We start from the raw sequence: 23,619 nt of genomic DNA, 5'->3' as shown, positions 1-23,619 counted from the left end.
TCCCATGACGAGTGAGAGGGACCCCTCCCAGACCCTAGCTGGGTGCCCTTCCCTATTGTTCCTTTGATTCTGTGCCCTTTCCGTGTAATAAACTGAAACCAGGAGAGTCACAGCTGAGCTGAGTCCAGTGAGTCCCTGAAGTGGTCTTTGAAGCAGATAATGACCCGAAGGGTCCGCAGCCAGAAGGGACAAATGCCACCTAGCAATTGCTGTGGAATAGCGTTCCATTAATTTAGCGCTTTAAAATACTGCACAGGCTGGGGTGTAACCTGGTGGTAGAGGATTTACTTTGCTTGCACAAAGCCCTGTGTTCTGCCCTCCACCTTTCGTGATACCAGAACCAGGACCTGTACTTAATCAGTGATGGCTATTACCCGGCGCCATCACCTTGATTCTTGGTTTTCTTTTGGATTTATTCTGCCTGCATTTGTGCCTGTCCGCCAGAAGAGGGCACCAGATATCATTGTTTTCAGGACCTGTAGAAGAGCAGCCAGTGCTCTTACTCTCTGAGCCATCTCTCCAGCCCTTCTTTTGTTTTTTTGAGACAGTCTTTCTGTAGCCCTGGCTGTCCTGGAACTTGCTATGGAGATCAGGCTGGCTTCTGATCCTGGTTCTACCTCAAGAGTGCTGAGATTAAAGACAGGCACCCAAGGCATATTCTCTGATATGGGAATGGAACTGTTGGCTGGTTGTGAGTTAGGGTGTCTCCTATGGAAATGGAGCCTAATTGGCTGAATCTTGGTGAAAGTTTTTATTTTTCTCAAAAAAAAATTAAAGTTAGAGTTACAAAATTTTCCTTTCTACAGTTTTCTTCCTTCCTTCCCTCCCTCCCTCCTTCTTTCCTTCCTTCCCTCCCTCCCTCTCTCCTTCTTTCCTTCCTTCTCCCTCCTTCCCTTTCTCCCTCCTTCTTTCCTTCCTTCCCTCCCTCCTTCCTTCCCTTCCTCCCTCCTTCTTTCCTTCCTTCCTTCCCTCCCTTCCTCCTTCTTTCCCTCCCTCCCTGCCTCCTTCTCTTTCTTTCCTTCTTTCCCTCCCTCCCTCCCTTTCTCCCTCCCTCCCTCCCTCTCTCCTTGCTTCCTTCCTTTCCAAGATAGGGTTTCTCTGTCCTGGAACTCACTCTGTAGACCAGACTGGCCTCTAACCCATAGAGATCCACCTGCCTCTGCCTCCGGAGTGTTGGGATTAAAGGTGCATGCCACCACTGCCTGTACTTTCTTTTTGTTTTGTTTTGCTTTTTTTAAGGTTTATTTATTTATTATGTATACAGTGTTCTGCCTACATGTACACCTGCATGCCACATGAGGACACCATGTCACATTATAAATGGTTGAGAGCCACCATGTGGGTGCCAGGGATTGAACTCAGGACCTCTGGAAGAGCAGCCAATGCTCTTAACCTCTGAGTCATTTCTCCAGCCCTCTTTTTGTTTTTTTAAGACAGAGTTTCTTTGTGTAGCCTTGGCTGTCCTGGAACTCAATATGCATACCAGGCTGGCCTTGAACTCACAGAGATCCACTGGCCTCTGCCTCTCTGAGTGCTGGGATTAAAGGCCTGCACCACCACTGCTCAGCTCTTTCTAAGGTTTTTAACAACTCTGGTTAGTCTAATGTTACTTATCTTCAAGTTATAGTAGAGGCAGTGTTGTAAAACTTATTATTTCCTAGGCAAGCTTATTGGTAAGCCCTTTTTAAAATTTTATTTTATTTTATTTTTTAGATTTTTTTCATTTATGCAGTATACTGCCTGCATATGTGCCTGCAGGCCAGAAGAGGGCACCAGATCTCATTAGAGATGATTATGAGTCGCCATGTGGTTGCTGGGAATTAAACTCAGGACCTTTGGGAGAACAGTGTTCTTAACCTCTGCACTCTCTCTCCAGCCCATGGTAAGTGTTTTATAACATCAATTTATTTCTCCCCAGTTTGTGCATGTATGTGTGTGTCTGTATATTTTTATTTCATTCTATCCTAAATATTTATTACCAGGTTCTGGTGAAATCTCCATAATAAACCAACCATGCATCAAAAATCCTTAGAAAATAGCCAGACAAGGTGGCACTTGTGAGGCAGAGGCAGGCAGATCTCTGAGTTCAAGGCCATCCTGGGCTAGAGAGCTAGTTCCAGGACAGCCAGGGCTACTCAGAGAAACCCACTCTCAAAATCAGTAACAAAAAAAAATTGGAATAAATAACACCTCTAATGGCCATATATGAACTTCCTGTCGTTATTTCCTAAATGATATCACCTGAAGAAATTACATATCTTAGGTTTATAAGTGAATGCAAGAAGTTGTGATGTATATGCAAACATCATGCACTTTATCTGAAGAACTCAAGAATCCTTCAATTCTGGTATCTGAAAGAAGTCTTAGAACCAACTCTGTCTGTATTGAACAGCAGCTAAGCATATATATTTGTATATGGGCATATATAGTTCTTTCATTACTGTCTAGGGTTGCATTTAATTCTGATGATTTCTTTTCAGAAGCAAGCAGAAATTATCAATTTACTTTCCATGGAATTTTTTTTTTTCCTAAGTGTCCTGTGACCTACATAGTTTTTGAGAATCACTGGTTGGCAGCATATCTAAGTCAGCAAAAATTTTAATGTGCCTAAGGTGATTACAAATTATACTGGTCCGCTTTTTAGAGTTCACTGGGCTGTGGGCTGGCTAATCATTTTGCCCTTGGGAAGCTAATGAGAGATGAAAATGAGCTGTTGGCCGTGACATGTGCACTGAAGACTCCATGTCAAGCAAGGGTAATGAATGCTCTGCCAGCATCGTTTCCTTCTCAGAGAGAGCCCATGAGATAGCGCTGTTTTATAGGGGTGGTTTATGCCCTTCAGAGACATTATGCTACTTGCCTAGTGCTGAATAGCTGGTGAACTATTGGAGAAGAAATACAGAACTTAGAATCTGTCTTTTGTAGATGTAACTTTTATTCACCTGAGGAAATTGTCCTGGAGGCTTACTGCCTCCATCGATAACCTAGGCCTAGTCCTGGAAGTTCCTAGCCTCCATACAATCTACTCTAGGCCTAGAATGTTTTCAGCCTCTGAGACTTACTGCTGAATAAGCTCACCCTTTCTAGTCCTCTTTGAACTCTAGCTGGCTGGTTCAACTCAGCTGTTCTGGCTCAAACTCCTGTCCAAGATTCAATGTGGCTTCTCTCAGTTTCTCCCTGACTTGCTCTACTCGGCCTCAAACTAACTCTAACAATCTGTTCCAATCTTCTGGCTCCTTTTCATTCTCTGGCTCATTTTGTCTTCACCTGTGTCTAGCTTATTCTCTCTTCAACCTCTCTGTCTGTAAAATTCTCCCAGTAAAAACTGCCTCTGAATTCCACAAACTGAACTGCCAGGAACTCAATGCCACTGTACTGACTCAGCTCAAGGACTGGACAGAACTGACTAGAACTCAGAAATCTGCCTGCCTCTATCTCCTGAGTGCTGGGATTAAAGGCATGCACCACTACCACTACTACTGGACCTAAGCTTTTCTTTACCTGGAACTTGCTGGCCTTGAACTCAGAGATCCGTTTGCCTCTGTCTCCTGAGATTAAAGGCATGTCTGTATTCAGCCAGAGTTACCATGTTGCTGGATTAAAATTTCTCTACAGCCTTTAACTGCCTCATAAGGGAATTTAGGCCATTTGCAGGGAGGTGGTCAGATAGGTTTCTCATATTAATTATCTCTTAATCTAGAGTACTTAGTATTTCACTATACTTGAAGGAGCTTGAGAAAACTCAGAAGAAAACTGGATTTGCCCCAGTCAACAGATGAGGTTTTGTCTGAAAAGTTTCTCCCAATATAACTATGAACATGCCCCTTTTAATAAGTAGTTGTGGTGAGCAATACACCTTCATGCCAAATCAAGCAATCAGAGACTTTGTCCTCTACATGTTGGCCCTTGGGACATAAAAACACAGCTCTCATCTTTTGTTGTTGTTGTTGTTTGAGACAGGGTTTTTCTATGTAGCCTTGGCTGTCCTCGACTTGATCTGTAGACCAGGCTGTCCTCGAACTCACAGAGATCTACCTGCCTCTGCCTCCCAAGCATTGGGACTAAAGGTGTGTGCCACCATGCCCAGCTCACAGCTCTCATCTTAAGGGGAATGAGAGATAGTTTATTTAGGAGCCATTTTGAGTGGCCATGGCCCAGGAAAACAGATTTAGGTTATCCCAAATTCCATATTCCAACGTGGAAGCTTCACAAAGTTTACAGAATGTTACAGGAAAAGAAAGTCATAAATCAAGCAAGTTTAAAATACATGAGTGTGTATATACGGAGACACAGGTACATAGCGGTGAGGGAAGCTTTATGTAGGCTCAAGGTACTATCTGGTGGCATTCTTAGTTTTTAGGTTGGTAGAAGCTAGTTGTCTGCTAAGGCAATTGATTCTAAAAATTTGTTTGTTTGTTTGTTTGCTTGCTTGCTTGTTTTAGCTTTTTGAGACAGGGTCTCTCTCTGTAGCCCTGGCTCTCCTGGAACTTACTCTGTAGACCAGGCTGGCCTCAAACTCATGGAGATCCATCTGCCTCTGCTTCCTGAGTGCTGGGACTAAAGCCATGAGCCAGCACAGCCCGGCTCTAAAAAGTTTTTAATCTTTTGGCACAAAATGTTAGTTTTGACAAAGCAGGGCAAAGAATGGCTATTCCAAGGGCCAGAACTGAACCCAGAGTAAGGTAATTAGCCTCCGTACCTGCCACATTCCAGTCTGTCCACAGCAGTGAAATTCTAGGCAGCCAACCAGCTACTGCAGACACAGACTCCTTTCAGGAGTTTCTCTTCACAGTGTCGTGTAGAGGACATGGATGTTTAACATTGAACCAAGATCAACTTTGCTGGAAGCTTAGAGAATATTTACCAGTTACCAAGCCTTTGGATTTTTATGCTCCACCAGAACAGGCATGGTAGAAAAAGCAGACAGCCTTCTTTTTAATTTTTTTTCTTAAGATTTATGTATTTAGTATATATACAATATATATATACAATGTGTGTTTGCATGTATACCTGCACACCAGAAGAGGGCACCAGATTTCATTTTAGATGGTTGTGAGCCACCATGTAGTTGCTGGGAATTGAACTCAAGACCTCTGAAAGAGCAGCCAGTGCTCTTAACCTTTGAGCCATCTCTCCAGCCCTAGTTTCTTAATTTGTTTTTTTTTTTTTTTACATTTATTTTTTTTTTTATGTATATGAGTGTTCTAATCTGCATTTACACCTGCCAGAAGAGGCAATCAGTTCACATTATAGATGGTTCTGAGCCACCATGGTGGTTGCCAGGAATTGAACTCATGACCTTTGGAAGAGCAGATAATGCTCTTAATCACTGAGCCATCTCTCCAGCCCCACAGACAGCCTTCTTAAAGAACAAAAATGAAGAAGAGAATTATAGTTCCCACTATTTGAGAGACTGAGGCAGGAGGACTGCAAAACAGCACCCATTTAGGTTACAGAGCGAGTTCAGGGCTAGCCTGGGCAATGTGATGAAGCTCTGATACAAAATAGGGAAGGTGAGCTGGGCTCGGAGGCACACCTCTGTAATCCCAGCCCTCGGGGAAGCAGAGACAGCCAGATGGCTGTGAGTTTGAGGTCAGCCTGGTCAACAGAGTGAGTCCAGGACAGCCAAGGCTACACAGAGAAACCCTCTTTAGAAAATATTAAAAAACCAACCAAACAAACAAAAAACAGAAACAAAACAGGGAAGGTGGAAAAGAAGATCGGGGCTGTCACTCAGGGGTAGAACATGTGTCTTGTGCGAGGCCCTGTCAATCTCTTGCACGGAGAAAGAGAAAAAAAAAAAAAGCGAAGGCAGATCAGGTGAGGGATACTTCTTTGAATTAGCGTGAGAGCCGGAGGTAGATAGGTTCGAAGGGTGGGACTGAAGCCAACCAAGTTCTCTTTGGCCTCTTGCCCAGGTCAGGGAGGAACTTAAGAATCAGAGATGAAGCCTCGTCCCTCCCTAGGCCAGTCACCTTCTGACAGACCGTCTCTTCTGCCCAGCAGGCCTGCCTACTAGCCTGGGATGTTGCACCCTCCTGGGACTCAAGAGAGAGGTTGTGTTGCAAGTGCTCCCTTTGATAGGCAGAAAAGATAGATCCTCTTATCTCTAGGCAGAAGCACTCTGCTCTCCCTTCTCAATGATCCGCCTCAAGGGCGTAAAGGCTGCTTGTGAAAGCAAAGCTCCCTGTTAGCACACTGAGTAAAGTTCCATCAGGGCCTTCTGCCTGCCAACATGTACCCGATTATTTAACACCCTGCGGTAGATCTGCACTATCCCCACAGTAGGTTTCATCGCCAGCCATCTACGGCTTCTGCCTTGCCTTGTTGTGTGTTTAATCGTAGGGCTTGAGCCTCAAACTCTGAGAGGTAGACAGAAGTAACTTCCCTCGAACTGGGTATGTTGGCACACAGCTCTGGGAGCTGTCGGGTGAGGTGAGAGGCAGACAGAGCTTTGAATTCAAGGCCAGCCTGGTCTATATATTGAGTTCCAGGGCTGCCAGGGCTACATAGAGAGACCCTGCCTCAAAAACAAAATAAAACAGCTGGGCTGTGGTGACGCACACCTTTAATTCCAGCACTTGGAAGGCAGAGGCAGGCAGATCTCTGTGAGTTCAAGGCCAGCCTGGTCTACAGAGTGACTTCCAGGACAGCCAGGGCTACACAGAGAAACCCTGTCTCGAAAAATCAAACCAAACCAAACCAAGAAATTACTTACTTCCCTCAGCATATATTTTACATTCCGTATTTTAAACATCAGGCACTAGGTAGTATTCTTAGGGATTTTTCATTATATAGGATAGTTTAATTTTTATATCAACTTCACATAATTTGTTCTATTGCAATTTCTTTGGCATCTGGAGGCAACAGAGAGGTTAAATAATTTGACTAATAATGCAAATTACTAGTAATTGTCAGAGTGGACGTTCAAAACCAATCAGGGGCACTTCAAATTCTCTGCTCTTAATCATGATCCATGCTATCTTTAGGAAGAGTTCTGACTGACTCCTGGTGGATATTAGTCACCGACATGAGAAGGACATGGGCCTCAAGGAAAGCCATGGCAGCCAGATCAGCTCAAGGACAGGGAGAGAGAAGGGGCAAAGTACAAAAAAACTTACATTGCAGGTGAAGGAAACTCCAGCATGTTCAACTCCCCTCCCTCCCCTTTAATAAATTGCGGGCCTTGATTTATATTCATCCATCAATATTCCCAGGTGAAATAGCTGGGTGATGCCTCCTTCCTGTGGGTCTAGTGTTGTGGTATATTAATATTTACTATTGATATATCTTTTAGTTTAGCAGCAATTATTCCTAAACAGCTGTATAACCAAATCACCATACAGAGACTGGGATTTATTTAATTAACCTAGAACACAATGCTGGGCAATAGTTACTCCATCCTAAACCTCCAAGCCTGCATAGTTTCCTACCATTCAGATTCCACCCTTCCAGAATATACTTGCTTTTAGTCATATCTTTGGTCCAGTTTATTTCTCCACGTAGTTCCAAGACCTCTCCTGCCAATTCTCCTCTTCTCCTCTTCCCTGCCTCCTTCCTCTTCCTTCCACCCCAGACCAGGATGTCCCACCCTCTCCTCTCCAATGCTCATCATTGTGGTTGGTTGTTTTAATTGACAATATAGAGAACAAATGGCGGCATGTTTACACAAACTTGAGACAGGTGATGCTTAGAATAAGCACCACAATGCAATGTCCAGATTGAAACCAGATAGTGGGGGAGAGAAATCAGTATTTGAATGAACAAGGGTAAATTGTATATGTTCTGAAAGAACATTGTACCAACAGTCTAGATTTTTGCTTTTTTGTTTGAGACAATATGGATCCCAGGCTGACCTTAAGCTCACAATCCTCCTGCTTCAGTCTCTTGAGTGTTGTAACTGCACCACATTCAGCTTGGATTATTTTATTTATTTTATGTGTGTGTGTGTTGTTTTGCCTGCATGTATTGCATGTAGTGCATGGTTGCTGAGTACCTTCAGAGGCCAGAAGAGTTACAGACAGCTGCGAGCCACCATGTGGATGCTGGAAATTAAACTTGGGTCACTGGAAGAACAGCCAGTGCTCATAACTGCTGAGCACCAGCTCTGCAGGCCCTCTTCTTGCCTTGTAAAGTGAGTGCTATTCACAAAGTGCTCCTCCAGAACAGCATCTCCCATGTCCTCCCAAATCAGCTTTCTCCCTAGACCCCTGCCCTGCAGACTCTTTCCCTTGATAGAAGTGTCAGAGCTTTTAGCCAGTATACAACTACAATACCCTGAAAGTCCCTCGCTTTAACTCCTGTAGGAGGGCTGCAGAATTAGGTATCTTTTGTGTTCACTGTGAAAATTGGGATATTGGCTAAGTCCCAGGAAAGTGAGCTGTATCTTTTTCTGTTCACTCTCTGTGCTGCTTGTCCAGCCTTTGTGTTGTCTGTCGTTTGGGCTAGCATTTTTTTGAAGATGATTTGCATGCCCATTTTGGGAAAATCAGTAACTGAGGCAGTCTGTGAGAGTCAATCATCTGGGCTATTTGCTTTGTGTGGACATTCACATCTCAGGTGATAAGAGGTTTTCCCTGGTCAGATCTAATCTCTATAAGTTTTGTTGGTAACCATATTTTCTCATTCCCTGTTGATACATAAGCATAACCATATCCCCTCTCAAAACTATTGCAGGTGTCCATTCTAATGTCAACACATCCTTATGGTATATTGGTTGACCTAGTTCTTTATTTTTTTTTTCTATAACCCAGTGTCTCTCAGCTGCTGTCGTTCCATTTTCACTGACATTGAGAAAATTTAGAGTTAACAAAGCATTATTTAGTCTTTTCCTGGGGGCTTTGCTCTTCCGTTTTGTTTGGCAAGCATCTCTTTTAACAGAGGCTTGGCTCTTTCTACAACTGCTTGTCCTGTAGGATTGTGCGGTGTGCCCATAATCTGCTTTATGTTGTAATATGCAAAGAATTGCTTCATCTTACTGGATACCTATGGGGTGCATTATCAGTCTTAACTTGTGCTGGTATCCCCATAATTGCCATTATTTTTAATAAGTGTGTAATTACACAACCAGTCTTTTCAGAACTTAAAGCAGTTGTCCATTAAACCCTAAGTATGTGTCCATGGTATGGTGTATATATCTTTGTCTTTCAAATTCTGCAAAATGAAAAACATCCACTTGACAGATTTCATTTCTTTTAGTACCCCTAGGGTTACTATCAGAAGGTAAAGGTATTTGGTTATATGGAGAACATGTAGGACTTTTCCCCCCGCTTTGGCTTGTTGGCAAGTGATAGAAAATTTTCTTCTTTAAACGTTTCCTATTAACATGATGTTTCTCGTGAAGTTTGGAGGCTTCTAACATATTCCCTATTAGAAACTGGTCAACTTCCTAATTCGCACACCTCATACACAAATACACAAAACAATACATTTAGAAGAAGAAGAAGAAGACGAAGACGAAGACGAAGACGAAGACGAAGACGAAGACGAAGACGAAGACGAAGACGAAGAAGAAGAAGAAGAAGAAGAAGAAGAAGAAGAAGAAGAAGAAGAAGAAAGAAGAAAACAAAAACAGGATGATGGGCTCTGGGGAGTGTACACACCCTGGGAACTAGTCACCTTGTTTAATAAAGCATTTTTGACACGTAAATCCAAGTGTGGACGCAGCTGAAAACCAAGTAGGAAGGTCACTTGCCCTCCTGGATCTTATCGTTTAGTGAGAAGATCCCTGCTCTGAGTCATGAGCAAGCTCCTGCTCTGTGACCCTGGAAAAGGAATGCCTTCTCTTCTTACTCTGTAAAACAAGTGGGTTCCGACAAGGGAATCTGCCACTTTCTTCTCTGGCAGTATCCGGAATGAGGCCGGCGAACCTCCCGGGTTCTGTGCTACAGCGGGCCTGCCTGCAGGGGCGCTGTTCCGGCCACGAGAGCGTCTGCGTTCCGAGAGCGCGTGTCCCTCGCCGCCCGCCGTCGTCCGCGCCGCCGCGCCGAGCGCCGCCCGCGTCCGCGGAGCCGGAGGAGGCGGAGCTGGCTTGCCCCGGCTCCAGAGCGGAGCGGCTGCGGAGGAGACGGTGCGGCTGGTCCGGGCGGCCCAAGCTCGGGCGCGGAGGCCTGGGAGGCTGGCAGGGGGCGGCGGTAGCGCGGAGAGAGCGGCGCCACGGGCGGGGCGCTCCCGGCGTGAGGCGTGCGCTCCATGCGTGCGGGCCGAGCGCGGCCCCCGCGAGCCTCCGACATGAAGAAAGACGTGCGGATCCTGCTGGTGGGAGAACGTGAGTCCGCGCCCTGCCCGGCCTGCCAGCCCCTCCGCTCGTCCCTTCGCAGGGTTCTGCCCTGTCCCGCAGTGCTCCTCGCAGGCCTTGTCCCCTCTAGTCCCCAACGCCCGACGCTCTCGCTGCCAGGGCTGTCGCCTTCGCCACTTGGAGTCCTTTCCTCTTGGGCCTCGGCGTTTCTCGGGCCACCTCCTGTCGGACCCTCTGGTCGCCTGTCAGTCACTGCCAGGCAGATGTTGGAACAGGCCGACTGAGGACTTGGGACTGTGGGAACCGGCTCGTGGGGGACGCTAGGGGGAGGAGTGAACTAGTAGACTTGTGGGCAAGGTCAGGCTTCTGGATTTTTTTTTTTTCCACTTTCTGTCTTCGCTGCTGCTGTGCATGGGCATTGAGAGGAAGCGTTGGGTTGCTTGTGTAGCTCAGCAGTATGTATAAAGATCTGGGCTCAGTTTCCAGCACCAGGGAGTTAAAATAGCGGTTTTTTTTTTTTTTTTTTTTTTTTTAATTTTTTGCTTTGCTTTGCTTTGCTTTCTTTCTTTTTTCTTTTTCTTTTTTGACATACTTGGCCTTTGTGTTGAACTATCGCCTTCAAATAATACAAGTACTCAGTGGACGATACTTAAATAGTGAGGGACCTTTTAGTTGAGGCAATTATTATCCTAAAAGTCTGACTTTTCTCTCCTTGTTAGCCATTCCATCGTTATGTGGTAGTTATTTTATGAATAAGAGCAGGCATATAAGACCGTAGCATACACAAGTCCCCAAGACTCCCTAGAGATTGCTAGGTTTCACTTTTTCTCGGGTAAAGGAAACAACAACAAACCAACGCTTTTGCTGGCTGATATGAAGACAGTGCAGCAAGGATTCCTTATCTTACTACAAGTTACATGACTCAGTCATGGGGACTAAAATTAAAAAGAGGGCTAAAGAGGACTTGAATTTATTTACAAGTTCATTAGTTAATGTCTTGCTATTGCTGATTTGAAGCGGTTTATTCTAAACCCCATTGCATTTTGAGATACTTCTGTAGGTCACTGTGATACATTCCCAAAGAGGAAAGTGCACGCATTATTGTAGTTGTTAATTTTTGTTTTTTTCAAGACAAAGTTTTTCTGTGCATCCTTGGCTGTCCTGGAGCTTGCCCTGTAGCGCAGGCTGGCCTCACAGAGATCCCACTCGTCTTCATTGGGGTAGGGTGTGCTCTTGGGACCCAGATAGAGGGAGTCAGATCCCTTTGGAGCTAGAGTTACATACAGGTGGTTTGAACCACCTGGGTACTGAGAACCAGCTTTGGGTCTTCTGCTTTTAACTTCGTCAGCCCCAAGTCTGCGGGCCCCAAAAAGGGGTGGGAGTTGGGGACAATGATAACCACGATGGACAGTTTACCCATGTAACTGTTTACCCATGTAACTATAGCAGGTTTTTTTGAGAACTATTTAGTCAGAATTTGGAACTAAGCTTTGCTAAACATAGTTTGCTTTTTGGTTTGAGATTTGAATTTTAGATTTTACTTATAATGATAAAATTTTAATTTTTTAATTTTTTTATAATGATATCTTAATCTGTGTTTTGCATCAAGTTCTCTGACAGTAAAAGCATTTAAGGTATGGTTGATGTTAGTACGTTTGGAGCAAAATTAGGGAAAGTGAGCAGGCAACCCCTTAACTGTATAAAAGTCCGATACTTTTTTTAATAGTTTTTTTTTTTAAATAGGTATTTTGGATTTGGTGTTCAATATAGAAATCAGTTACATGTCATTAGTGTATAAATTGTCTTAACATATGTAAGATTCAGTGTCAACCCTTAGGATATTTACATTCAACTTTGACAGTATTATTTAGGAATATGCAGAAGTTTAAAATTTGTTAGAAAAAGTGTGTCATATGGCAGTGAAAGCAAATGAAAATTGGTCCATCTGTATGTGAGTTTTCTGATCGTAGGGAGAGAGGAGACACTCTTTTCTTACTAAAAGGGTGGTACTGACCATGCTGATGGCACACATCTGTAATCCATTACTCCAGAGTCTGAAGCAGGAGGATGGCAAATAAAAATAAAAAATTAAAAGGGCTAGGGTATATAGCTGAGTAGTATATTGCTTGACATCCATGAGGACTTGAGTTTAGTCGCCAATAGCACAAAGCTTTAGGCCACTCACTATTAAGAAAACAAACTATAGCCAGGCAGTGGTGGCACATGCCACTAATTCCAGCACTCAGGAGGCAGAGGCAGGTGGGTATTTGTGAGTTCAAGGACAGCCTGGTCTACTGAGTGAGTTCAGGACAGCCAAGGCTACACAGAGAAAACCTGTCTCAAAAACCTAAAACAGGCAAATAAACAAAAACAATAAAAAAAGAAGTGAATCTTCCTACTTCAAGTTAAAAAAGAAAAAAAGAAAGAAAGAAAAAAAAGGAAAAAAAGAAAAAAACCAACAAGTTGGGTGGTGGTGCACATCCTCTAATCCCAGCACTTGGAAGGCAGAGAGGCAGGTGGATATCTATAAGTTGGAGTTTAGCTTGGTCTACAGAGTGAGTTCCAGGACAGCCAGGCTACACAGAGAAATCCTGTCTTGAAAAACCAAAAGAAAATAACCCAACCAACCAAAAGGAAAAAACAACAACACATACATGTATTTTTCCCTCTCCTCCTTCCCTTTTCTACCCTTTTTCTCATTTGGGAGAAAGTATTCAATTTGTTCTGTTAGGCTGCCCATGAGCTGGCTCTGTAGCCAGTAGTGACCCTGAGTTTTTGATCCTCTCGCTGTACCTCCCGAGGGCTGGGATTACAGGTTTATGTCGCCCTGTTTAGTCTGTTCTGTGCTTGGTACCAAACCTAAGGCTTGGTTCTTGCTGGGGAAGTGCTCTACCAAGTGAGCTCCTCAGCCCGTGTATACGTACGTTTTCTTTCTTTTTGGGGGGTGGTGGTGGTGGTGGGTTCTATACTCTGTATAGCCTTGGCTGTCCTGTGTAGACCAGGCTGCTCTCGAACTCACAGAGATCCACCTGCCTCTGCCTCCCAAATCCTGGGCCACCACTGCCCGGCTACATATGTTTTCAAATTTAAAATGTTAGAAGTAGAGTTAAACTTCATCGAAATGTAGGATCTTAGTCATTTTAGTTTGTCCCCTGCCGCCACACACTATGAGACAGTTTCCCTGTGTGGCTCTGGCTATCCCGAACTCGCTGTAGGCCAGGCTGACCTTCCGCTCTGCCTCCCCAGTGTTCTGATAGAAACCACCCAGCGTAAGCGTTTACTTTTTAAAGTTATTTCTTAGATTTGTTTATCTGTGTGTGTGTAGATCCGAGGACAACTCGTGGGAGTTTGTTCCTCCTTCTAACGTGTGGGTTCTGAGCACTGAACTTTGGTAGTCAGGCTTTGAGGCCCGTGCCCTTATCTGCTGATCAGGCCCTGCTTTTTGAGAGTTGATATAAATTATTGTCAGCCTTTGGCCTAGTTGTAGCATTTTAAACCCTAGATTTAGGGCATACACTTGTCATCCTAGCACTCAGGAGGGAGGTCACCACAGGTTCAAGGCCAAACCTGGCTTATCTAGTGAGTTCTAGGAAAGTCTAGGCTACATAATGAGATACTGTCTTACACACACATGCACACACCGACAGGACTTAAATATGAAATGATCAAATGGTAGGTAAATGTGTGTCAGAGACTATTTTAATATAGATCTGACACATTTATTATCTATTCCTTTGGTATTAGAGAAAAGTGACTGTGATTTGAGTTTTTAATATGCTTGTTAATTGTATCTAATTTTCAGTTGCTTTGAGATGGTTGGGGTTAGGGGAGGCAAAGATAAAGGAGTATCTATCCTTTCTGGTATTGTGGATTTCAAGTGCATTCTTTTGTGTTACTCTGTTACTTTGTATTCCTGCTAGTGTCTGTCCCTGAACCAGGCGGTGGCAACTTCATTCATTGGTGCTCTTACTTACTGCCTGGGATTTGTTAGGTACTATAGGTTGTCCTCAGATTTATAAGCCTCAGGGATTGCAGGCATGGACTGCCCACAGGTTTGACCTCTTGCCTTAAATCCAATGGATACGGTTATGTCAGGATCAGAAGGGACAACATTTATCCATTCTCTCGTCCTCTTGCCCTGCGAGGTCTGGGAGAGGTCTGTGTTCTGGCTGTAAATTAGATAAGGGAGTTACTGTGGCAGTAACATGTTTATTTCATGTCTTGCTTGTCTTCTCAAGGAAATTAATGTCTCAAAACACTAGAGGCTTTAGAGAATTGATGAGGATGAAGAATGGTTCTTCAGGTATAAACTGGCGTAAATCTAAGAGACTTTGAGTATAAACCAACATTTATTTTAGAAAACTTCCTAAGGCCACTTTAAAGCCTGTTGCTTTCCATTTAAAAAATATTAAAGATTAAATTGCTGTAGATATATTAATAGTTTATACCCATTATCTAGAACAGTGTTTCTCAACCTTCCTAATGCTGTCACCCTTCATTATAGTTCCTCATGTTGTGGTGACCCCCAACCATAAAATTATTTTTGTTGCTACTTCATAGCTGTAATTTTGTTACTGTTATGAATTTTAATGTAAATATCTCATATGCAGGATATCTGATATGTGACTCCTGTGTCGTGACCTACAGGTTGAGAACCACTGGTTTAGGAGCACATCCTGTGGCTAAGGATATGTTCTGTACAGTCTAGAGAATGATTTACAAATGCCATAAGTTGGGTTGTGAATGAGTGAGTTAGCTATATAGTGAGCCAACGTAAAAGAATAAATATTACGTGACAGATAAATTGATGGGTGATAGGTAGATAGGAACTCCAGGTGTGGGGATCTTATGTTCCCCTCTGGCCTCCGATGGCACTATATACAGGTGGTGCACAAGCATACCCACCGGCAGAATGAACAAGGTGCACACCTTTAATTGCAGCACTTGGATGGCAGAGGCAAGTGCGTGTGGGCTTGAGGCTGCCTTCGTCTACATAGTTCCAGTACAGCCGGGTTACAGAGAGACGCTGTCTGGGGGAAAAAGGCAGTGTGCCTGTCTCCTCTGGGAGTAAAGGCATGCCAGCTAGTTTTGTTCTTTTCAAATGACCCTTTCCCCTTCCCCTCCCAGCGTCTTGTACATGATAAGCCAGTGATCTGCCACAGACCTGTACGACAGCCCCGGTTGGCTTTTCTGACATTTTGTTTACAGACTTAAGAAGTGGGTTGCTTTCTTTTCTCCTTTCCTCTCTGCTCCCTGTGATCCTTTGTTTTAAGTAGAAGGATTGAACATAGTACTTGGCCCCTTCTATGACAGTTTGGTTGTCTTATTTAAAATGTTTTTCATATTATCTCCATGTAGTATGTAAGACTAAAGTTTGTATGTAGACAATTATGTAAATATCAAATGAGCTAAAGGGATCTGCACAAAGAGATAAATCTTGGAAAGCAGAAGTTCAGATTTTTATGTGTAACTGGATTTTTGGCTATTTTATTGGGATCTTTTTCCTAACTCCCTACACCACCCCTATCCCATCCAAACCCCCAACACTAGATAGGAAAAAAGAGGGGAAAGGGGCCGTCGATATTGGCAGACTACTTCCTGCTGATTAGGGACATTGAGTTCCTTGGGCAAGTTTGATCTTTATATCTCAGGATAGCTTTAACCAGCAACAACAGCAGGGGGGCCATTGAATTTATATCCTCTCAAGAGTCCCCAGAATTCCATACGTAAACTGTCCAGATGGCAAAATCATGTCCCAGCCAGAGCATGAGACAATTATAGTTAACTGCTGTGGTCAATTTGAAGCAGCCCTATATCCCACACCTGGGATTAAAATAAAAACATAATATATTTGTATGTTTGTTTGTTTGTTTCAAGATAGGGTTTCTCTTTGTAGTCTGTCTTGGATCAGTTTGTAGACCAGGCTGGCCTTGAACTCACAGAGATCTGCCTTCCTCAACCTCCCTGAGTGTGTGCCACGTGCTCGGCCATTTCTTTTTTTTTTTTTAAGATTTATTTATTATGTATACAGTGTTCTGCCTGCATGTACACCTACATGCCAGAAGAGGGCACCAGATCTCATTATAGATGGTTGTGAGCCACCGTGTCATTTCTGGAAATTGAACTCTGGATCGCTGAAAGAGCAGCCAGTGCTCTTAACCTCTGAGCCATCTCTCTAGCCTTCATTTCTATGATTTTAAAGAAACCAAAAATCTCACTACATGTGTGTTTCTTAGTTTGAGGAGACACATGTGTTTGTGTGGATCTGCTTGGGTAGAAGATGTTATGTTCTCAGGTTTTTGTTTTATTTTTGAGAAATGATTTACTTTGATAAACATGAGACTTTCCTGTCCTCTGCATTCTGACACCAGTTCTTTGCCATCAGCTTGGTGTCCTAGAATTCTCCTTAGTTCTAATGCTACCTCAAGAAGGTAGCCACTCTTACAAACTGAAAGACAAGGGTCCAAGATTGTTCTCACTTTGGATGTTAGGTACAAGTAGGGTTTGTAGTCAAACACTTGGAAGGAGGCTTCTCACCACCCCTCTCAGGTTCACTGATTTCCTAGAAAATGGTACACTTACCATCTTGCAGATGAGCAGCTAAATGGAGAGATGCACAAGGAAAGGTTGGAGGGATCAGGAACTTTGCATGGAGCGGGTGTACCACCTTGCTGGTGTGTTCACTAACCTGGATGTTCTCCTGAGATGTGATGCCTAGAGGTTTTATATGGGGTCTTTTTTTCAGTGATGATTAACCCATTATCATGTGGTTGGACTCAAGTGCCAGTCCTCCTTTTCAATCTCTTTCCAACCTTCTGCTCATGAGGTTAGATTTTTCTGGTGACCAACCCTTATTCTGAAGCTGTCTAGTCTGTATCTCCTAAAATGGTTCTCTCAATAAGATGAACTTGTATAGTTATAGGAATAGACTAGCTGTTGTTAGGAAATTGCAAGAGATTTTGAAGCTGCTTGTCATAGTTCCATACTCTACTTTGCTATATGGAATTTCAGCCTTAGCTTTTTACTAGGAACATATTGGATACAATGATTTTTTAAATTAATTAAAAATTTAATGCATGCATGTACACCTGCATGCCAGAAGAGGGCGTCAGATCATGTTATAGATGGTTGTGAGCCACCATATGGTTGCAGGGAATTGAACTTGAGACCTCTGGAAGAGCACCAGTGCTTTTAACATCACTCCAGCCCCTGGATACAATGAATTTTACAGTTCATTTATTTTAGATTTTTTTTTTTTTTTTTAGACAGGATTTCTCTGGCTGTCCTGGAACTCACTCTACAGACCAGGCTAGCTTCTAACTCACAGAAATCTACCTGCCTCTGCCTCCTGAGTGTTGGGTTTGAAGGCATGTGGGTTCGAGGCCAGCCTGGTCTACAGAGTGAATCCAGAACAGCCAGGGCTACACAAAGAAACCTTGTCTTGACAAACAACAATAACAACAACAACAACAAAGGAAGAAAATAAAGAAAATGAAAGAAAAGAAAGCTTTGAACAAGAGTTTGAGAAGCGTTGGGAGGTAGGAACTGTAGGAATTGTTCCGCTGGCAGTGCAGCTGTGCCTGGGCGCAGAGACATCCAGCCAGATAGTGCTGCAGAGCCTCCATTCATGGAAAATTAGCAGATCTGACGTATCAGCCACTTGTTTACACATATCTGGTTATTGTGTTCATGTAGATGCATACATGGTAAGTATGTATGTTACATTCATAGTAGCTTATATGTCACGCCACAGAAGTGGTTTAGTGGAAGAAGTGGAGGCAGTGAGAGCTATGGTAGCTTTGGGGGTCTTTAGGTAGAGGTAGGACTAAAGTGCCCCAAAGAGATGATTAAGCCATGGTGGTGCATGCCTAAAATCCCAGCACTCAGGAGACAGAGGCAGAATTCAAGCCTTATCTGCAGAGTGAGTTCCAGGACAGCCAGGGCTACACAGAGAAACCCTGTCTCAAACAACAAACAAACAACAGCAACAACAACAACAAGAAACTCACAAATAAAAACCATATATACATACATTAGCATGTATGGTACAAAGTCAGTGCTTGTGCCGTGTGAAACATAGAGTGGCCTTATTTGTGCAAACAAATGAGTGGACAGCAGTGGGAAATGAGATTAGGTAGGTGAGCTGCAGGTAGATGGCGCTTTTCATGAGAACGATTCCAATGTGATGTGGTAGTTCAGTATGCTGAGAGTTTAAAAGGTTCAATTAGAAAATGAAGGGTGTGTAAGAAATGTTTATTGTTGGTAGATTAATGAGGGTGGAAAGTTGGGAACTGGGAAATGTTTAAATGAAAATACCAGAATCAGGCAAAAGGGCAAGCAGAGGCAAACTTAAAACCTCAGGCTAAGTCCATTATGGCAGGTGCCAGTGTTTCTAGCACTCAGGGGGTGGGAGGACTGCTTGGAGGACTCTCCAGGAGTTCCAGACTAACTTGGGCAGGGTAGTAGTAGGTCTCCCCTAATAGTAATGAGAAAAATTAACAGAATTCTAGTGCAAAATAAGAAACCTGAATTAGGGATGGCAGTTTATCCTCCTGTGTAGAAATGGTGTTGACTTTTAAAAAAGGATTTATTTATTTATTATGTGTACAGTATTCTGCCTGCATGTACACCTGCACACCAGAAGAGGGCACCAGATCTCATCATAGATGGTTGTGAGCCACCATGTTGTTGTTGGGAATTGAACTCAGGACCTTAGGAAGAGCAGACAGTACTCTTAACCTCTGAGCTATCTCTCCGGCCCGGTATTCACTTTTTGATGATACCCCTAAAGCCTGTTAGGATGTAATTTTTATAAAAGGACACACAGTGGCCTAATGCAGAACTGTTCCACACATCTTAAGATACATAGAAGTGCTCCTGAAATATCTGTTGGGTCAAATCTAGAACTTCCGATTTTTACCACTAAAATAACTTAAAATAGTACTTACTGGCATTTTTTAGTAGCATAATTTTAATTTTAGAAAATTGAAAGTCTTAAGCATGGTGATATGCAGGGCTCAGGAGGCAGAGCAAGGGGATTTCTGAGTTTAAGGCCAACTTGATACAGTGACTTCCAGGACAGCCAGAGATAGATAGATAGTAAGACCCTTTCTCAGAAAGAGAGAGAGAAGAAGAAAATCTCAAGGTCATTCTAAACTACATATACATTTTGAGTTCAAGTCCAGCCTAGGCTACTGAACCTCTGACTCAAACAATGCTTCCAGTATAAATGAGACTAAAGAGACTTGGCAACCAATTTTTTCCATTTTCTATAAAGGTATAAAGGATAGTAGTGAATAAAGTCAGTAAGGTGGATGATAGTACTGTATTTATAGTTAATTTCATACCTCTGACATGATACTTTGGCTACATAGAAGAATGAACTTTTAGGAAATATATACTAAGATACAGTTATTCTCAAATGGTCGCGTGTGTGACTAAGTGGTTTATTAAAGTGATGATTTTTCTCTTAACAGCCAGAGTTGGGAAGACATCACTGATTATGTCTCTGGTCAGTGAAGAATTTCCAGAAGAGGTAAACATTTAATTTCTTTGTCATATTTAGTTTTGGTTTTAGATTTATAAAAAAAATAAGTTAAAATTATATCAGTGCCACCTTCATGTGTTTCTTCACCAGTTAGGTTTTAAAAAGCTCTTGTTAGTTTGTAGAGGACATCACCTTATGAAACAGCCTAAGTTCTCATTATGTGCCTTTGACTTTGCAGTTAATTTTCTTGTACATTGTGTGTTTGTGTTTGCACTGCCCGTGCATGCCGCAGCACAGCATGGAGGTCAGAGGACACCTTGTGTGAGTCAGTTCTCTGTTCCCTCCATGTGAGTCCTGAGGTTCCACCTCGACTATCAGTCTGGGGGCACGTCGCCGAGCCATTTCACCAGCCAATGGCGTTGTCATTTGTCATCCCTGGATCGTAGTTGTCTCATCTGTAAAATGGTGGCAAAAAAGATCCAGAAATCGTATCAGCCGTGTAACCTGTTCTTAGAGGTAAAATGTTTTCCAGAAAGAGATGCAGAGTATTGTGTGGATTGAAACCAGATTACGGTGTAGGTACCTCTTGCCTTCTTGCCTGTCACTGAGATGTTTTTGTCAGAAATATTAGAATTCTGATGCAGCTATTACCTACCTATTTCATTTTACAAATTAGAAGTGAGTTCATTCTGTTTTGTCTACAGATCCAAAGAATTGTTGTGTATGACATTAAATTATAATAATGAAGTGCCACCAGAAACCAGGTAGTTTTAGTTTTGTTATTATGTTTACCGTTACTGGTATTTTGAGACAGGGTCTCATGCACCCTAGGCTAGTTTCAAACTTATTACATAGCTCAGGATGACTTTAAACTCTTGATCCTCATGCCTCTGCTTCCTTGTTGCTGGGATTACAGGTATGCACCACCACCCTAAGCTTACTTACATTTTAAAATTCCTGAGTGAGGAGATGCTGGCTCTTGTAACGTTAGGGTATTGCTATGGAAAACAGCATAGCAAAAATTTGGACTTTGTTGTTGTTGGTTTGCTTATTTATGTATTTATGTATTTATGTATTTATTTATTTATTTATTTTGAGACATAGCCTATATAGTACAGGTTGGTCTCAAACTTACTATGTAGCCATGGCTGGTCTTGAATTTTTTTCTGATCCTTCCACTTCTGCCTCCCAAATGCTGGGTTTACAGGCCTGACTTGTTTTTTATTTTTTCCTAAGTATTGTTAATGTCAGAGTTTGGGGCTGGAGAGATAGCTTATTACCTAAGAGCACATGCTGTTCTTCCAGAGAGCCCATGTTCGATTCCCAGCACACCTTAGGTGACTCATGGCTTCCATAACTTTGGCTCTAGGGCATCCACATTCTTCTGGCATGTATCTCCCCACCTCCCCCCACCCCTAACACACACGCAAGTACATGCGCTCACACATAGAAATAAAATTATGTCAGAGTTTGTATTTCCCTTTTTTGGGGGGGCCATTGGTACAGGGTTGTGTTTTTTTTTTTTGTTTTTTTTTGTTTTTTTTGTTTTTTTTTGTGAAGCCTTGGCTGTCCTGGTTTTGCAGACCAGGCTCTCCTTGAACTCACAGAGGTTTGCCTACCTCTGTCTCCCTGAATGCAGATATCGAAGGCGTGCACCACCTCCCCTGGCTCATTTATCCTTTCTTTACTCTTGTTTAGAAAGAAATAATCTTACAGTTTTATTGCTGAGGAATTTGATGTGTCACAACAGTGTCTCTGTTTTTCTGGATTTTTTTGGTGGCTGGGATTGAGTCTAGGGTCTGTGTACCAGCAAGGGTTTTACTGCTGTGCAATAGCTCCCTTTTTAAATGTAAACCCATTGTAAATTTGTTTTCAGCATTTACAGTTCTGTGCTGTGTCTTTTTTTCTCTTTTGCATTGAAGAATTAAATTGCTGGGAAGCAGTGGTGGTAGCCCCCTTTAATCCCAACATTTGGGAGACAGAAACAGGTAGATCTCTGTGAGTTTGAGGCCAGCCTGGTCTATACAGTTCCTCGACAGCGAAGGCTACACAGAGAAACCCAGTCTCAAAAATGAAAACAAAACAAAAGAAGAGTCAAACTGTAACTTGTTAATTTTGGAAGTATATTGTGGAATCATTAGCATTACTTTAGAATTACTTAGGGTATAATACCTAAAGTTCTCAACAGAGGTTTAACTGAGGAGCTAGCAAGATGGCTCAGTGAGAAAAGGTGCCTCCTTCCAACACTGACAACCTGATTTTCATTCCCAGGACCCACATAGTGGAAGTACAAAACTGACAACACACTGAACTCCATTGTGTGCTCTGATGCCCGTGCACACAATAAATAAACAAAGTTAAGGAATCACAGTGAGTTCCCATCCAGCTAGGACTATAGAATGAGACCCTGTCTCAAGGAATAAGGAAGTTTTAAATGTTTAACTGAAGATAGGGTTGTTTTAGGGTATTTCTCTTGAGTGGGGATAAAAGTCATACAGTTGGAGCCAAAGAGATGCTCAGCAGTTAAGAGCACTAGGTGCTCTTCTAGAGGACTGGGTTTGAATCCCAGTACCCAGATGGTGGCTCACAGCTGTCTGCTAACCCTGTTCTAGGGAATCCAGTTCCCTTCTCTGGCCTCCAAGGGCAACAGGTATGCATGAGTTTCACAGATAAACATGCAAGCAAAATCCATATGCATAAAAATAAATTAATTAAAGTAAAAGAATGAGCCACCACATTCCACAGTTTTGTTGAAAATATGCAGTCTTCAGGGGGCCCTGCAGGGAAGGCTACTCCAACCAAGGACCGTGCATGGAGAGGACCTAGACCCTCTGTTCTAAGGAAGCCCATTGGCTGCTCAGTTTCCAAGTGGGTACCCTAGTAAGGGGTACAGGTGCTATCTCAGACATGAACTCAGTGGCCAGCTTCTGATCACCTCCCTCTGGGGGGTGCAGCCTTGCCAGGCCACAGAGGAAGATGATACAGCCAGCCCTAATGAGACCTGATAAACTAGGATCAGATAGAAAGGGAAGAGGACCTCTCCCTATCAGTGGACTAGGGGAGGGGCATAGAGGAAGAAGAGGGAGGGAGAGGGCGGGATTGGGAAGGAATGAAAGAAGGGGCTACAGTGGGGATACAAAGTGAATTCATTATAATAAATATATAAATAAAACAAACTAAAAAATTATTCAGTCTTTCTAAAATGTGAAATTACTAAACACAAGGCCTGTGGAGCCAACCAGTTATCATTTAGCCTAGACAAAATTAATATTTATTGGTTACCTTGACAGTTGTCGCTTTGTGCTTTTGTGGGTTTTGCAAGGCTGAAGATTAAACCCAGATAAGTTCTCCTACTTGAGTTACACCCATCAAGATCACCTCAGATTAGAATAGCTCCTTACTTGTAAAGCATCTTAAATTCTTAACAGAATACAATGAGAACAATTTATTTTTAAAAATCTAATGTTTGAAGACCAAACAGAGAATTGTCTTAAGTTTGTAGAAAAATTGTCTTAAGTTGTGGAAAAATTGTCTTAAGTTGTGGATATCCATAATACGGCCTCTGACTACCTAGGGCCGGACATTTGCTAGCCAAGTGCTCTGCCGTTGAACTATACCCCAGCTGAAAAGTTGTTTTTTCCTTTGATTTTTATTTTATTGTTAACTTTTATTGCATTTTTATTTGTTACCTTTCTCTATGCATACGCACCCACAGAACACAGGAGGGTTTGGGGGGTCAAACTCAGACTTCACAAGCACCCTTACCTACTGACCCATCTTGCTGGCCCTTAAAAAATGTTTTTATTGTAGTTTTGCTAATCTGATGAAGTGCCCCAATGAAAGCATTTTAAAATGCAGTGAATATCTACAAGGATAACTCTGAAAAGAAGGGCCT

The 23,619-nt window shown here is 42.8% G+C and overlaps 1 protein-coding gene across 6 annotated transcripts in view; it reads left to right on the top strand.

Moving 5' to 3' along the window:
- The first annotated feature begins 9,993 nt into the window (after nt 1-9,993).
- Nucleotides 9,994-23,619, top strand: part of Rhot1 (ras homolog family member T1) — a 56,157-nt gene continuing 42,531 nt past the window's right edge. For 4 of the 6 annotated variants that reach the window (XM_021630961.2, XM_021630959.2, XM_021630960.2 and 1 more), the window contains exons 1-2: nt 9,994-10,267; nt 19,714-19,772. In XM_021630961.2, the coding sequence (XP_021486636.1) occupies nt 10,192-10,267; nt 19,714-19,772 (135 nt within the window). In that variant the 5' untranslated portion in view covers nt 9,994-10,191. The remainder of the gene's footprint in view (nt 10,268-19,713; nt 19,773-23,619) is intronic. The other 2 variants (XM_060387171.1, XM_060387173.1) reach the window with 2 other exon arrangements.

This window comes from Meriones unguiculatus, chromosome 7 (assembly GCF_030254825.1).
Source record: "Meriones unguiculatus strain TT.TT164.6M chromosome 7, Bangor_MerUng_6.1, whole genome shotgun sequence".
Classification (NCBI taxonomy): domain Eukaryota; kingdom Metazoa; phylum Chordata; class Mammalia; order Rodentia; family Muridae; genus Meriones; species Meriones unguiculatus.
Note: the sequence above shows the minus strand (reverse complement) of the source record. Positions and strands in the feature narration are given on the sequence as shown.